Source organism: Hipposideros armiger, unplaced genomic scaffold, assembly GCF_001890085.2.
Source record: "Hipposideros armiger isolate ML-2016 unplaced genomic scaffold, ASM189008v1 scaffold_603, whole genome shotgun sequence".
Taxonomy (NCBI): domain Eukaryota; kingdom Metazoa; phylum Chordata; class Mammalia; order Chiroptera; family Hipposideridae; genus Hipposideros; species Hipposideros armiger.
The window spans coordinates 837,575-850,212 of NW_017731953.1; the positions used below are offsets into that span (position 1 = coordinate 837,575).

General features: G+C 34.4%; 1 protein-coding gene across 5 annotated transcripts in view; it reads right to left on the minus strand.

Annotated features, from left to right (window-relative positions):
* The window catches only part of SGCE (sarcoglycan epsilon), a 76,358-nt gene that overhangs the window by 22,837 nt on the left and 40,883 nt on the right, over positions 1–12,638 (minus strand). For 3 of the 5 annotated variants that reach the window (XM_019624730.1, XM_019624732.1, XM_019624733.1), the window contains 4 exons: positions 5,134–5,296; positions 2,491–2,702; positions 1,531–1,557; positions 605–793 (listed from right to left, as the gene is read on the minus strand). In XM_019624730.1, coding sequence (XP_019480275.1) covers positions 605–793; positions 1,531–1,557; positions 2,491–2,702; positions 5,134–5,296 — 591 coding nt within the window. The remainder of the gene's footprint in view (positions 1–604; positions 794–1,530; positions 1,558–2,490; positions 2,703–5,133; positions 5,297–12,638) is intronic. The other 2 variants (XM_019624734.1, XM_019624731.1) reach the window with 1 other exon arrangement.

The window sequence follows — 12,638 nt, forward strand, 5'->3', positions numbered from 1 at the left end:
GTCACGGCATTAGGAAGGTTGAGAACCGCTGCGCTAGGCTTTCTGACCACAGTTCTAGCACAAAGAGAAGGTTTGCACTAATAAACTGTTTTTATAGCCAAACTGGAATGACTCATTTTGACATACAAGCAGATCACAAACAAACAACAACAACAAAAAATGCTAAAAATCTTTAGCCTGAGGCAAAAAATGTAATAGGTCTGTAGTAATAACATAAAAAAAATAGGTTAGCATAACCAAATAATGCAAATAATAGCTCTGAAAATAATCAAGTTGTCATGGTTTAGAATGTGCTTCTCTTTTCACAATTAACTCATCCCTGAGCAAACATATGTTAGTTTGTTAGTGTATCAATTTCTTAAACATTAAGGTAAATGCCATCTTGTTTGGATTAGTAAAGGGAGGGGAAAAAAAAGCATTTCCTGAAAGCAATTCTATTTATTTGGGTCAGTAGAGTGGGATTGGGATCTACACTAGCAATGTCCTTTTGGTATTTTCTCTTCCACTTATAAACACATGAAAGCAACAATAATGAAAAGCTCTGGTCTTTCTGGACATTCAGTAGATATATCCATGCAAATAAATGTTTCCAGTAGATACTTACTGCTGTGTTTGCATCAATGGCATATTAGTGCTCTCATAATTGTCTGCGTTGAGAGGAGGTATGAGTTCCCCAGTTACAGGGTGAAACACAGGAAGCGTTGACAAGGGCCATGCTATCTCTCTATTCTTGGACATGTCACGAAGTTCTTTGGTAGATTTCTGAATAGCACTATGATGGACCAGTTGGATGCTAGGTCAGAAAGAAATAAAACAACATGTATTTAAAATCACATATTAGCCCCAATAAGTCGTCAATTTGAAAAAAATTTTGAAAAGTTTTTTAATTTTTAAAAGAAGAAGATATTTTTGCCCTTTTGACATTCTACAAGTTATCTCACAAAAAAGATACATTTCATATACTTTTAACATAGCAAAACTGAAAATTATAAACCAATTTTAAATAAATGTGTCTCTCATTAAACTAAGCTACAAAGCATTGTGTTAATATTACAGCCCTAAGTAACAAACTAGCATTCTATTTAATTTCTATGATTAAGATTAAACTACCAGAGCTTTTATATTGTTGCTTCTGATGGGGCATTTATAAATACTCACAGAAGTTTCATTTTATGGTAGGTTATTACTGTAGATTCAGGAAAACGTGTATGAAAGGTCTTTTCATCTGTTCTCTGGTTTATAGAAATGCAGATTGGGAAATCACATAATATAAATGGCAAGTTAATATTCTGAATCTGAAATATTTTAGGTTTAGTTTTTATCTGTATAATTTTAGTTTTCAAACCCTTTTTATTTTTAGTTCCTACCCCTCCTAAATATCTCTATTTAGAAAGCAGCTTTCACATTTATGAAATAAACTATGAAAGATGATGAATGAAAAAAAAGCATGACACACATGTATGAAGCATGATGAGCAACTGAGAAGTGAAAAAAAATGATAAAGAAAATAACAGGAAAGAAGACACTTACTCTGGTGTTTGCATGTTTCTCTTTTCCCTAGAAACAAAACAAAATTTATGAATTAAATAATAGCATTGATATTTGAAACATTAAGACTATATGCTCATGGGATCTTGCATGATGTGAAAATGCTGACATTGTTACTTTTAAATGCCACCAGGCAGCATTTGCCACCAGGTTTATGAGATTACTTGGATGAGTACACATACAAAAATGGAATATTGATGAGAAACATACAGAAAAATGAAAAAAAAATGGAGATTAAGAATCAAGCTCTTGGAAATAAATTCTATGACATAATGAAATCAGGCTACATGTAAAAATGAAAGAATTTGTTACTTGCTGCTTTATTTTTTTATCCTTGGTTTTGTTACCCTGTCTTCCAGATAACCTTGGGAGATTGTTTTAGTTGACACAGATGTCCTGAAAGTACTAACTATTAATGAAGACTCATTACTCAAGTTATACCCTTATTTTCATTACTTGACTCCTAAGTTTATACATATATATATTTTTTTTTTAAACATTTATGTTGTGTCACCCTGTTTGACAGCAGAACAATTTGAAGAGGATTCTGGCCATCACTTCTGATTAAACTGACAATTTTATTTAATTAAAGTGCAATTACCATGTCAATAGATTCCGAAGTCTCTGCTTACACCAGGTGGCTTCGTATAACCAAAATACCTAGCCTCAATTATTGCTGGAACTGTTTTTGCCAGCATGAATTTACATCTAGCCTTAATAATTTTTGAACAATGTAATTATATCCCCTAACTTGATTTGTTAGACTCAAAACTATTTTAATTCATTTTGAAAGAATAAAGTACAGTAGTTTGACTTGAACACAATTTCAATTCATTTATAAAGTGTTTTATGAACTAAATGAAACTTGGCTTTTAATGGAATCTTATATTTTGTTATCTTAATAGGCTCTGTAACTTTTTATTAGTGTTTTAAAGTACTCACACGCCTTCCCGTCGGCAGCACATGATATAAGCAAGTATTAGAAAAAGGACCAATGCTACTGCCGAGGGCACAGCCAGTGTAATTAGGAAATCCGTGTAATAGTCTCTGCTTTTCAAAGAATCGGAAGGGGGTTTGTACTCTCCACCATCAGGTAAAATCCCCTCTCCACGAATCACTTCCTGATAGGTGGACACTTGCTTTGTTTTATCAACCTGATACAAAAGAAGACAATTACACATCAAATTAATAGCTGCAAACATTATGAGATTTTAAGAGCTAGACATAGGAAAACATTCTTTGACAAATTTCTATAAATAAATTTTTTCCAATTACTTTATCACCTTGAACTTGCAATTATTTATAGAAGCTAGGAAGAAGTAATGAATAAAAGTAATAAATTGAAGGCTTTATGTTGGCCTACTTTCTATGCTCTTCTCACAAAATATATACATACACACATGTATATATACATAATAAATGTGTGTGTGTGTGTGTGTGTGTGAGTTGTTCTCTTCCACTTTGCTTTCTCCAAAGAAATCTTTCACACTACTATGTAAATTTCTTATTTCCTAGTGACAAACCTCTAGTGTAGATGTTAACAAACCATAAACTGACTGATAATCAGGTACATGAGTATGGTTTCCAAGGTTAGCAAAAGAAAAATAAATGAGAGAATTTTTCAATGATTACAACCTTGATCTTTCTGCCATCCAGTTGACAGAAATAGTTTTTAGAAAAGCTAGTCTAAGTAAGGAACATGTAACCCATCCAATGCTATAGTTTTATGAAATTCTATCCCAGGATTAAAAAACGCACATTTGTGCTACATTAATTTACCTCCAAATTAATTGAATTTCTTTCACTGTGTTGCATTTCATTATGCTAAGGGTTTTATTGAAGAACTACAAAAACAGCCATGTGAACTTTGTTACTGCATTTGCTCCTCCCCGAAAAAAAAGTTGGGGAGGATTATTTGTGGCATTTCTCAGTACCCTCTCCCAAAAAACTCCACTTGAAGAATTTTGTTAACAATACAGCACTACTAAAAACTTTATTTCCTGCCAAGGAATTGATACTCTGCCTCCTTTAAGAATGAGAATTAAATAACCGATCAATTTCTTCTTCTAATCATGGACATTAGAAATCTTGTTGTCAGGACTTGATCTTAGGCTTTTTCTGTAAAATTTAGGTCCTGATTTTCTGTTTCTTTTATATTTTATTTATTATGTTTATTCACTGATTCCTTCACATAAGTCTCCTGAAATCTTCTGTCGTAAGATGTAACATATACATAAATATGTGTGAGATAAAAAATGAAAATTCCCAATCTTTCTATTTATAAAGTCTTACCACAGAAACTAAAATCTTCAAAGCCTAAGTCATTTTTAAACACTTAGAAATCAGATAATACTCTTAAACATAAGCATTTTACAGCACAGCACAGGTAAAATGGCACCGTTAGGGCCCACCATCTACTAACTCTGGTTAGAGGCATCTATGTAAATTATGAGACAGGCACCCAGCTTTTTGTACCTTGTATGATTAGCACCATGACTGAAACACTGAGATTTGTAAATTCAACATTTATCTATAATACCTAAACCATGCCATCTTAATAATTTTACTTGATTTAAGAAGGCAAAGAAAGAACACTATTTTCCTAAGTGACATGAACAGAGGAGTCCAGGGCCAAAGACCACAGGTGCTAAGTGCTTCAACGTGAGTACGATGTTCTCCCATACTGGATCCAGGAAACCTGCCTGCAGTTGGTTCTCTAAGCCATGAAGTGACAGTTTGTTTATGTGTCAATACCTTTGTTCAAATCTCAACTTTAAACTTAGATCGATTTCAGTCACCACCGATCATCAAGAGTTGACAGAAGTTAAATCTAAAGGTCACTAAAGTAGTAAAACAACTTGCCCCTCTTCCAGAAAGCAGGATCAAACAATATAAGTTTTACATAAAACATTATATATATATATATATATATATATATATATATATATGTATGTATATATATATATACATACACATATATATATATATGTATATGTATATGTATAAAACCTGACCCATCTTCCTAAGTCTTTGAGCATGCTAATGAAAAAGTGGCTTAGAAAGAAATGTTCAGTATTTATGGGGCTGTGGGTAAGATTCTGGATTTCCCCACTTGGAGTTGTATCTTAGGCCTTGAACTTTCCTTACAATTTGAGTTTCTAGGACACTGAGTCATTGCACAATATTGCTTTACTTTCAGATCTATTACTGTACTCTGGTCTCTCCTTCCAAAGTGGGGTAGTGGCAGTATATTGGACTTTCTACACATGTCTAACTGACTCCATAATCTATCCTGGTTCAGCTGCCACCTGGGTGTCCAGGGTGAACACTTGGACCACCTGCCAAGCTAATCCAGCCCAGCAACTAATCAAGGGTAGACTGAGAACAAAAGTGGAGATACTCTTTCCTAAATGGACGTGCTGTCAATGAGCTTGCCAAGCCCTTCAAGTCAAGGAAAGTCAATTTCAATGACTAAAGTAAACCCAGGATTTGTTCCTAAAAGCAATTCAGATTTCAGCCAAATGCTAGCTCCAGTCACATCACTTCTAATTGCATTTGCAAAAACAAAATATAATTAAGACTCACCAGTGAAATTTTGCACCAGTCAATGTAAAATTGAGTACGGAACTTTTTATCACATGTTATTACAGGCTCCATTTCTTGACTGCATCTCAATTGATTCTGTGGATTTTCAACTTCTCGTAAACAAGATGAAAATGGGACATCTGCACCAACCATGACATAAACGCTGCAAAAATGTGAAACTCTCAGGTTATCCTTTAAGAAAATTGAAAACACTGAAAAACAATCTACCCTGAAAGCAGGATTTATCCTTTTGAATTGAGGGATTATCTAGAATCATCCCTAAGGTAGGGGCGTGGGCTTTTAAAGGCAGTGATTCATGTAGGGGCTTCCTTTCACTGTTTCCTTTTTCAACCAATATTTACTGAGTGCTTTGGTGCACAAAGCACTCTCTCAATTCTGTTAATTTCTAAAATTTTTTTTCATCCCACTTACTTTAACTCAAAACAATCATGTATCCTATTCTGATTACTATATCTGGTAGATTACTTGCATTTAAAAATTATTTTTAAAGTAAATTGCTTAAAAATAACACTATTTCACTAAAATACATAATTATTAATAATGTTGTAATTATTATATTACTACTAATATAATAATTATTTGCGATAAATCTTCATTTGAATTCATTTTAATAAGATTGTGAAATTACACCCCTGGAGGTATAAAGCTTTATAGGTAAACTTAACTATTTTACTAAGAGTTCTGTTTGTCAGTTTTCTACTACAGACCCTTATTGTTAGATCTCTCATTACAAGGTCTCTAAATCATTTATCTAAGAAGTTACTATAAGAAAAGGGTTGTGTTTGGTAAACACAACTAGGCAAACAAAATTTATTTTCTCGGGATGTATCTTAGCAATTGGGGGGAATAACTCTACCTAATTGGCCAATAGAGTTTCATAATAAAATAGAAGATAATGGTAATAGTATTTAAACAATTTTGGAGCAGCTTGAGAAGATAGAAAAAGCGTTTCAAAAGAAAAGAGAAAACCAGGAAATTTCTCTAAATTTAATATTACTTCTTTTCCTAATGACAATGGTATAGCTACTTATAAAATAAAATAAACCCATTAAAGTTCAGCTGTCTTCCTTTCAAAAATTGACACAAAGTGATCTTAAAATTTGTATGGAAATTCAAGGGACCCAAAATAGCATAAAACCTTGAAAAAGAAAATGTTGGAAGACTCACAATTACCAATTTCAAAACTTACTACAAAGCAATAGTAATGAAGACAATGTGGTACTAGCATAAGGATAGACATGAAGGAATAGAATTAAGAGCCCAGAAATAAACTCTTACATTTAGTAAATTGATTCTTGTCACAAGTGCCAAGACAAATCAATGGGGGAAAGAACAGTCTTTACAGCAAATGGTGCCAGGATAAACAGATATTTACAGACAAAGTATAAAGTTCTAACCCTACCTCACACCATATAAAACAGTAACTCAAAACTGATCAAATACTTAAATATAAGAGCCAAATCTATTAAAATCTGAGAAGAACACAGGCATAAATTTTCATGACCTTGGATTAGGCAATGGTTTCTTAGATATGACACCAACAGTTCTAGCAATAACTGAAAAAATATATATATAAACTGGACTTTCTCAAAATTAAATCTTTGTGCTTCAAAGGACACAATCAAGAAAATGAAAAGGAAATCCATGGAGTGGGAGAAAATATTTGCAAATCATATATTTAATAAGGGACTTGTATCTACAATAAAAATATATAAAGGACACTTGCAACTCAATAATAGAAAGGCAAATATTCCAACTTAAAATGGCAGAGGATATGAATAGACATTTCTCCAAGGAAGATACACAAATGACCAATAAGTGCATGAAAAAATACTCAATATCATCAGCCACCAGCAAAATAGAAATCAAAACTGCAGTGAGATACCACTTCACACCAATTATAATTTTAAAGAAAAACAAAACAACAACAACAACAAAAAAAGATAAAAGGAAGTCCTGTAGAGGATTTGAAGAAATTGGAACTCTCCTACTCTGCTGGTGGGAATGTAAAAGAGTGTAAACTGGTTTGGAAAACAGTCTGACAATGCCTTAAAAGGTTAAATACAGAGTTTCCATATGACCCAGCAAGTCTACTCCTTTAGTATATATCCTAAGAAAAGTGAAAATCTATGTCCATACAAAAACATGAATGTTTATGCCAACATTGTTTCTATCTAATAGTCAAAAAATGAAAACAATCCAAAAGCTCATCAACTGAATGGATAAAAGGATAAAATAGCCATACAATAGACTTAGCCATAAAAAGGAATAAAGTGCTGATAACACATGACACATCATGGATGAACCACACATTGTATTGATTCCAATCATATGGAATGTCCAGATTAGGCAAATTTATAGAGACACCAAGTAAATAGTGGTTGCCTGGGGCTGGAGAGGGTGGTGGTGGTAAGTGACGGCTAATGGATACAGGAGGGGACTGATGGGATGATGAAATGTTCTACAATTGATGGTGGTCATGATTGCACAACTTTGTGAATAAACTACAATCCACTGAGTTATATACTTTAAATAGGTGAATGGTACAGTATGTGAATTATAGCGTAATAAAGCTGTTATTTTTTAAAATGATATATAATAAAAGTGCAGCACAAAAATTCAAAGCTATGTCAATGTAAGTATGAAGTCATACCCTGAGTTGACAACTGTGCCCCAGAGTACAATTACACAAATTCATTTGGTTGCTCTTTATATGAAATTTATATTTGGACTTCAAATTCATTTGAAGGAACATTTAAAAAAACAAACAAAACTATGGTGCCCTCGAGAGACAAATAGTATATAATGGACTAAAATTAAAGATCAAATTAAAAATTCAGAACAAAATTAGATATAAAAAACCATTGGTAAAGTATTTAGATGATCAGTGAATATACATATATTCCATTTAAAACAAGTTGTTACTTTTAAGCTTCACATAAAGCCAATTTCTATACCCTTATTAACTGCCTAGCAAAGACCCTATTTTTCCTTGATAATTGTGAAATATACTTGTAAATGCAGAAATAAAATGAATATTTCTTACAACTGCTAACAGTACTCTTGCTTTAACATGATATTGATTTGCATTTATAATTAGTAAGATTTTAAATTAATTCAGTTCAAGATAAAAATGGGCATAAGCATAAGTTTTGAGTGCTTTGAAGGTTTTTTTTTTTTCAAATTATAAAACATTACGTGAAATTGGGACATAAAAGCAGAATTAAAGTTACCAAGATAACTATTTTCATTTTCCAATGTACCTTGCAGAACATTTTTCAAATGCATATATTTTAACCTAATTGCAATTATCTCTAAAATACAATTTTGTATCCTGCTTTTCACTTAATGCATTATAAGCATTTTCCATATTGTAAGTCTTTGCAATTATAGTTTTATGGCAATATAATTTTTTAAGCGCATATGATTTATTCAGCAATTATTTCAGAGTTGGACATGTAAGTTGCTTCCAATTTTTTGATGTTATAAATAATATCACAAAGACTATCTCTGCATATTCTTTAATGTTACTATCTTAGAAGAGATGTCTAGAAGTGGAAACATTTTTATGACAGTTGACACATACTGCCAAATGACTTTCATCTCTACTTGGATGATCCATAAGCTTCACAAACTTAATATGTTCCGAACTGAGCTCATCATCACCCCACCCCACCTCCACCTGTTCCTCCTTCTATCTTCTTCTCGCTCGGTGATTGGCATGGCCAGATGCTCAAGCACCATCGTCTTTGACGCCTGTTCTTCTTCCCACAGTCAATTCATCATCAGTCTCTGACATTTACCCTGAAAGAACTTTCATACACACCTGTCCACTTGGTTCCATCCCACTGCTACAACCCTAGTTCTAGTCACCATCACTTTTCCCAGGGAGTGAAGCAACAGACCCTTAATGGTTCTCCTTTAACCCAGTCTTTTTTACTGTCCTCACAGAGGCTATTTTCAGACTAAATAAATAAATATAAAGCATTACACCAGTTTAAAAACACAAGCAACTGTGTATCTGAAAACTGCTAAGAGAGTAGGTCTTAAAAGTTCTCATCACAAGAGCATAATGTGTAACTATGTGAGGAAATGGATGTTAACTAAACTTATTGTGGTGATCATTTTGCACTATATACATATTGCAATTATTATGTTATATACCTTAAACTTATACAATATTTTATGTCAATGATATTTCCATAAAACCAGGAAGATAAGTTAATAAATAAAATGCAAGCTGACTACATATGTAATGCTCAAGAGAATTAGATATTGGATTTGCCTTGTGGGTAAAAAAAAATGTGTATTTATTGTTCTTTTACAGAACCAATATACAGAACCAACATGTTGGTTTTCTAAAAAATAATTTTGTATGAGGCCATGCATATGAGGTCAGACAATTAAGTTCGCGAACTCAGCCTAGAAAAAGTGCCCATACCTCATTGCTGAATATCACTATGGTCACCTTCAAAGTACTTCCCTTGGGAAGCTATGCACTGATACCAGCACCTAGTCCACCCTTCAAAGCAATTTTGGAACTCTTTTTCTGGAATGGCCATCAAAACTGTCGTCATATTACCCTTGATGTCCTCAATGTCATCAAAATGTCTTCCTTTCAATATTTCCTTTATCTTTGGGTAAAGAAAGAAGTGACTGGGAGCCAGATCAGGTGAGTAGGGAGGGTGTTCCAATACAATTATTTGTTTACTGGCTAAGAACTCCCTCACAGACTGTGCCGTGTGAGGTGGTGCATTGTCGTGATGCAAGAGCCATGAATTGTTGGCGAAAAGTTCAGGTCGTTTAACTTTTTCACTCAGCCTTTTCAGCACTTCCCAATAGTAAACTTGGTTAACTGTTTGTCCATTTGGTACAAATTCATAATGAATAACCCCTCTGATATCTAAAAAAGATTAGTGACATCGGTGCAACAAGTCCGCGAACTTAATTGTCCAACCTCGTAACAATAACTGTGCTATATATGCTAAAATTACATTTTTTATAATCTGTTTTCCTTTAAGCTAGCTTTTTGATATGCAGAAATTAATATTTTTTATGAATGAAATGAGGATGACCTTTGCCTCTATGAACTTAGCCATATATGTTCAAACTTTCAAATATGTGTAAAGAGATGAGATGGCAGCATATTATCAAGAACTAAGGCCCTCAAGCAATGTTAAAACATGGTGCCTCAGAATCTTAGGAACTGGTATATACTAGATAGAACTTGCTTTTTATGAAGGCTTTTTTCTTTCAATTTGAACAGCTCAATTGCCCTTGAAGTAGAACACATTTACTGAGGTTTTTACACATACACTGTGAAGAACCAAGAAAGGGGTAAAAAATTTAAGTCAAACTTCTGCCTTTTTCAACAACAGTCGGATAAATGGATCTAATGATTGTTACTTTTAACCTAATTGTCCAAGTAATTAATGCACTTTATTCTTTACTTTGTATGTATAGGAGATAACACACAATATAGAGAAGTTTTCCACATGTTACTTGAGAACTCGAGCTCTTCAAAGAAAATTTACCATGATACCTGCCTCTATTCCCCATCCCTCTTCTTTGTTCTGCGCATACATTCAATCAATCAATCAAAAAATAAGATGAAAATTAAAGAATAAGTAAAACTAAATAAAAAATCTAATACAGAATAAAAATAAAATAAAGAATAAAAGGACACTTGTGGACGCTATCTAATCTTGCTGGTTGCTTCGTCTGCCTGTTGGAGAAAAAATGAATTATCAGAAGAACAAGGCCCACAGGCTTGGACCATTCTGGTTTTGGAGGTGGTTTCCTGCTTACAGAAAGGAGGCATTTGGGTTTGCCTATTCTTTCACGTAGTGAGCTTAGCAGGCCCACCTGCTAAAATGAAAACTTTAATATAAGCCATTTTCTGCAAAGGTCCCTTCAGGATAAAATCCAAACACTTTTTCCTGGTGCACGAGGCCTTACGTGGTCTGGGCTTTGTCTCCTTGGTAACAATCACTTCTGGATCCCTGTTTCCCCCATTTTCCCACACAAAGCAGGTTTCCAAATTTACCAGGCTTTCTCCTACATAAAGGCTTTTGTTCAACCTGTTCCCACTGCCTAGAATCCCCCTTACTCATTTTCTGAGCATGGGAATTTGTATTCATATTTTAAACTCAGATCCGGCTTCACCTCCTCTATGAACCGTTTCCGGGTAAGGACCTGACATGGGGATGATACCATATACCACACTGGGTTTTGTTTTGTTGTTGTTGTTTTAAATAATCTGCTTACATGCCTGGTCCCTAACAAACAGTGAGCATAGATTCTATTTCTAAAATCGCTGTACCCCAGAGGCTAATACACTATTCTCCCATAAAAATACTAATAAATGCTAAACTGTGAAAGAAAAAGATGAATATATGCATAGAACTTAGAAGAACAGATACTCGTCATCTAGTTGCATGGATTTCATTTATTTGCATACTTACAAAAATGGACTTACGTGGGTCTCCAATATTTATTAAAAAGTTTTTTTCAAAAATTCCTGTCATGTCACCATCATTCCAAAAAAGAAAGGATACATGCACCAAAAATATAGGAGGCACATTAATTAAGAATAAAGGACAATCTTGTAAATCATCAAGCATAGGGACAAATTCAGCAGAGACTATGGGCCAACCCAGGATCGTGACCTTGTACCACAGCAGCATTTGGCAGCCACTGACTTCCATTCTCTTTCTCAAGTGTAACTTCTCACTGAGGCCTTTGTGGGCCAAAAGCAGACAGTTAATTGGAGGGAGCACTTTGTGAGATTGTCTACAGAATAAACTACAATTCTCCATTGCTGACTGAGGCTAGATCCACATGCTTTGGGAACCAGAGGAAATCGTGGTAGGTTTGACAATCTCTTATGAAAAGTGAGTATATTCTTTAATCCTCACACCCCATCATTCCCTTCATAGCCACCATTTACACCACATCACTCACGCCGGGTTGGCAGCTATGCCATGCCTACAATGAAATATGAACCTGCACCTCTGTCCACCAGCTTTATCCCAGGCGAAATGCATCCGTGAGCCCTTAGCCTCTGGCTCCCGGTCAGGAGCAAAAGCAGCACTGAGACCAGACTCACAGAGATCACAGTTGCCCTGGGGTTATGGGTTTGGCAAGCGAAAGGGAATCTTTCCAGGAGGCTCAGCCTTCCTTTCCAGGAGTTTACTCACTTCGAAATAAATCTCTATAATTGTTGTTTGGTTAGATTTAGAAGTTTGAAAGCTGTCAGTGAGTTCTGCAGAGATGAAAAAGATATACATCAAGAAGAAGGAGGAACTGGGATCCGGAGTGGGTCCTTGACCATTAACATTTAATGGCACTTTGGGCTGCGGAAAGGCAGTAGGTTTACTCTGAGGGTCTGAGAGCTGCCCTTAGTCATGTGCTCTTTGCTGGACTGCATAGAGCAAAGATGGGAGAATGCAGTTGGTAGACTGTGGCTGCCATGAGGAATGGGA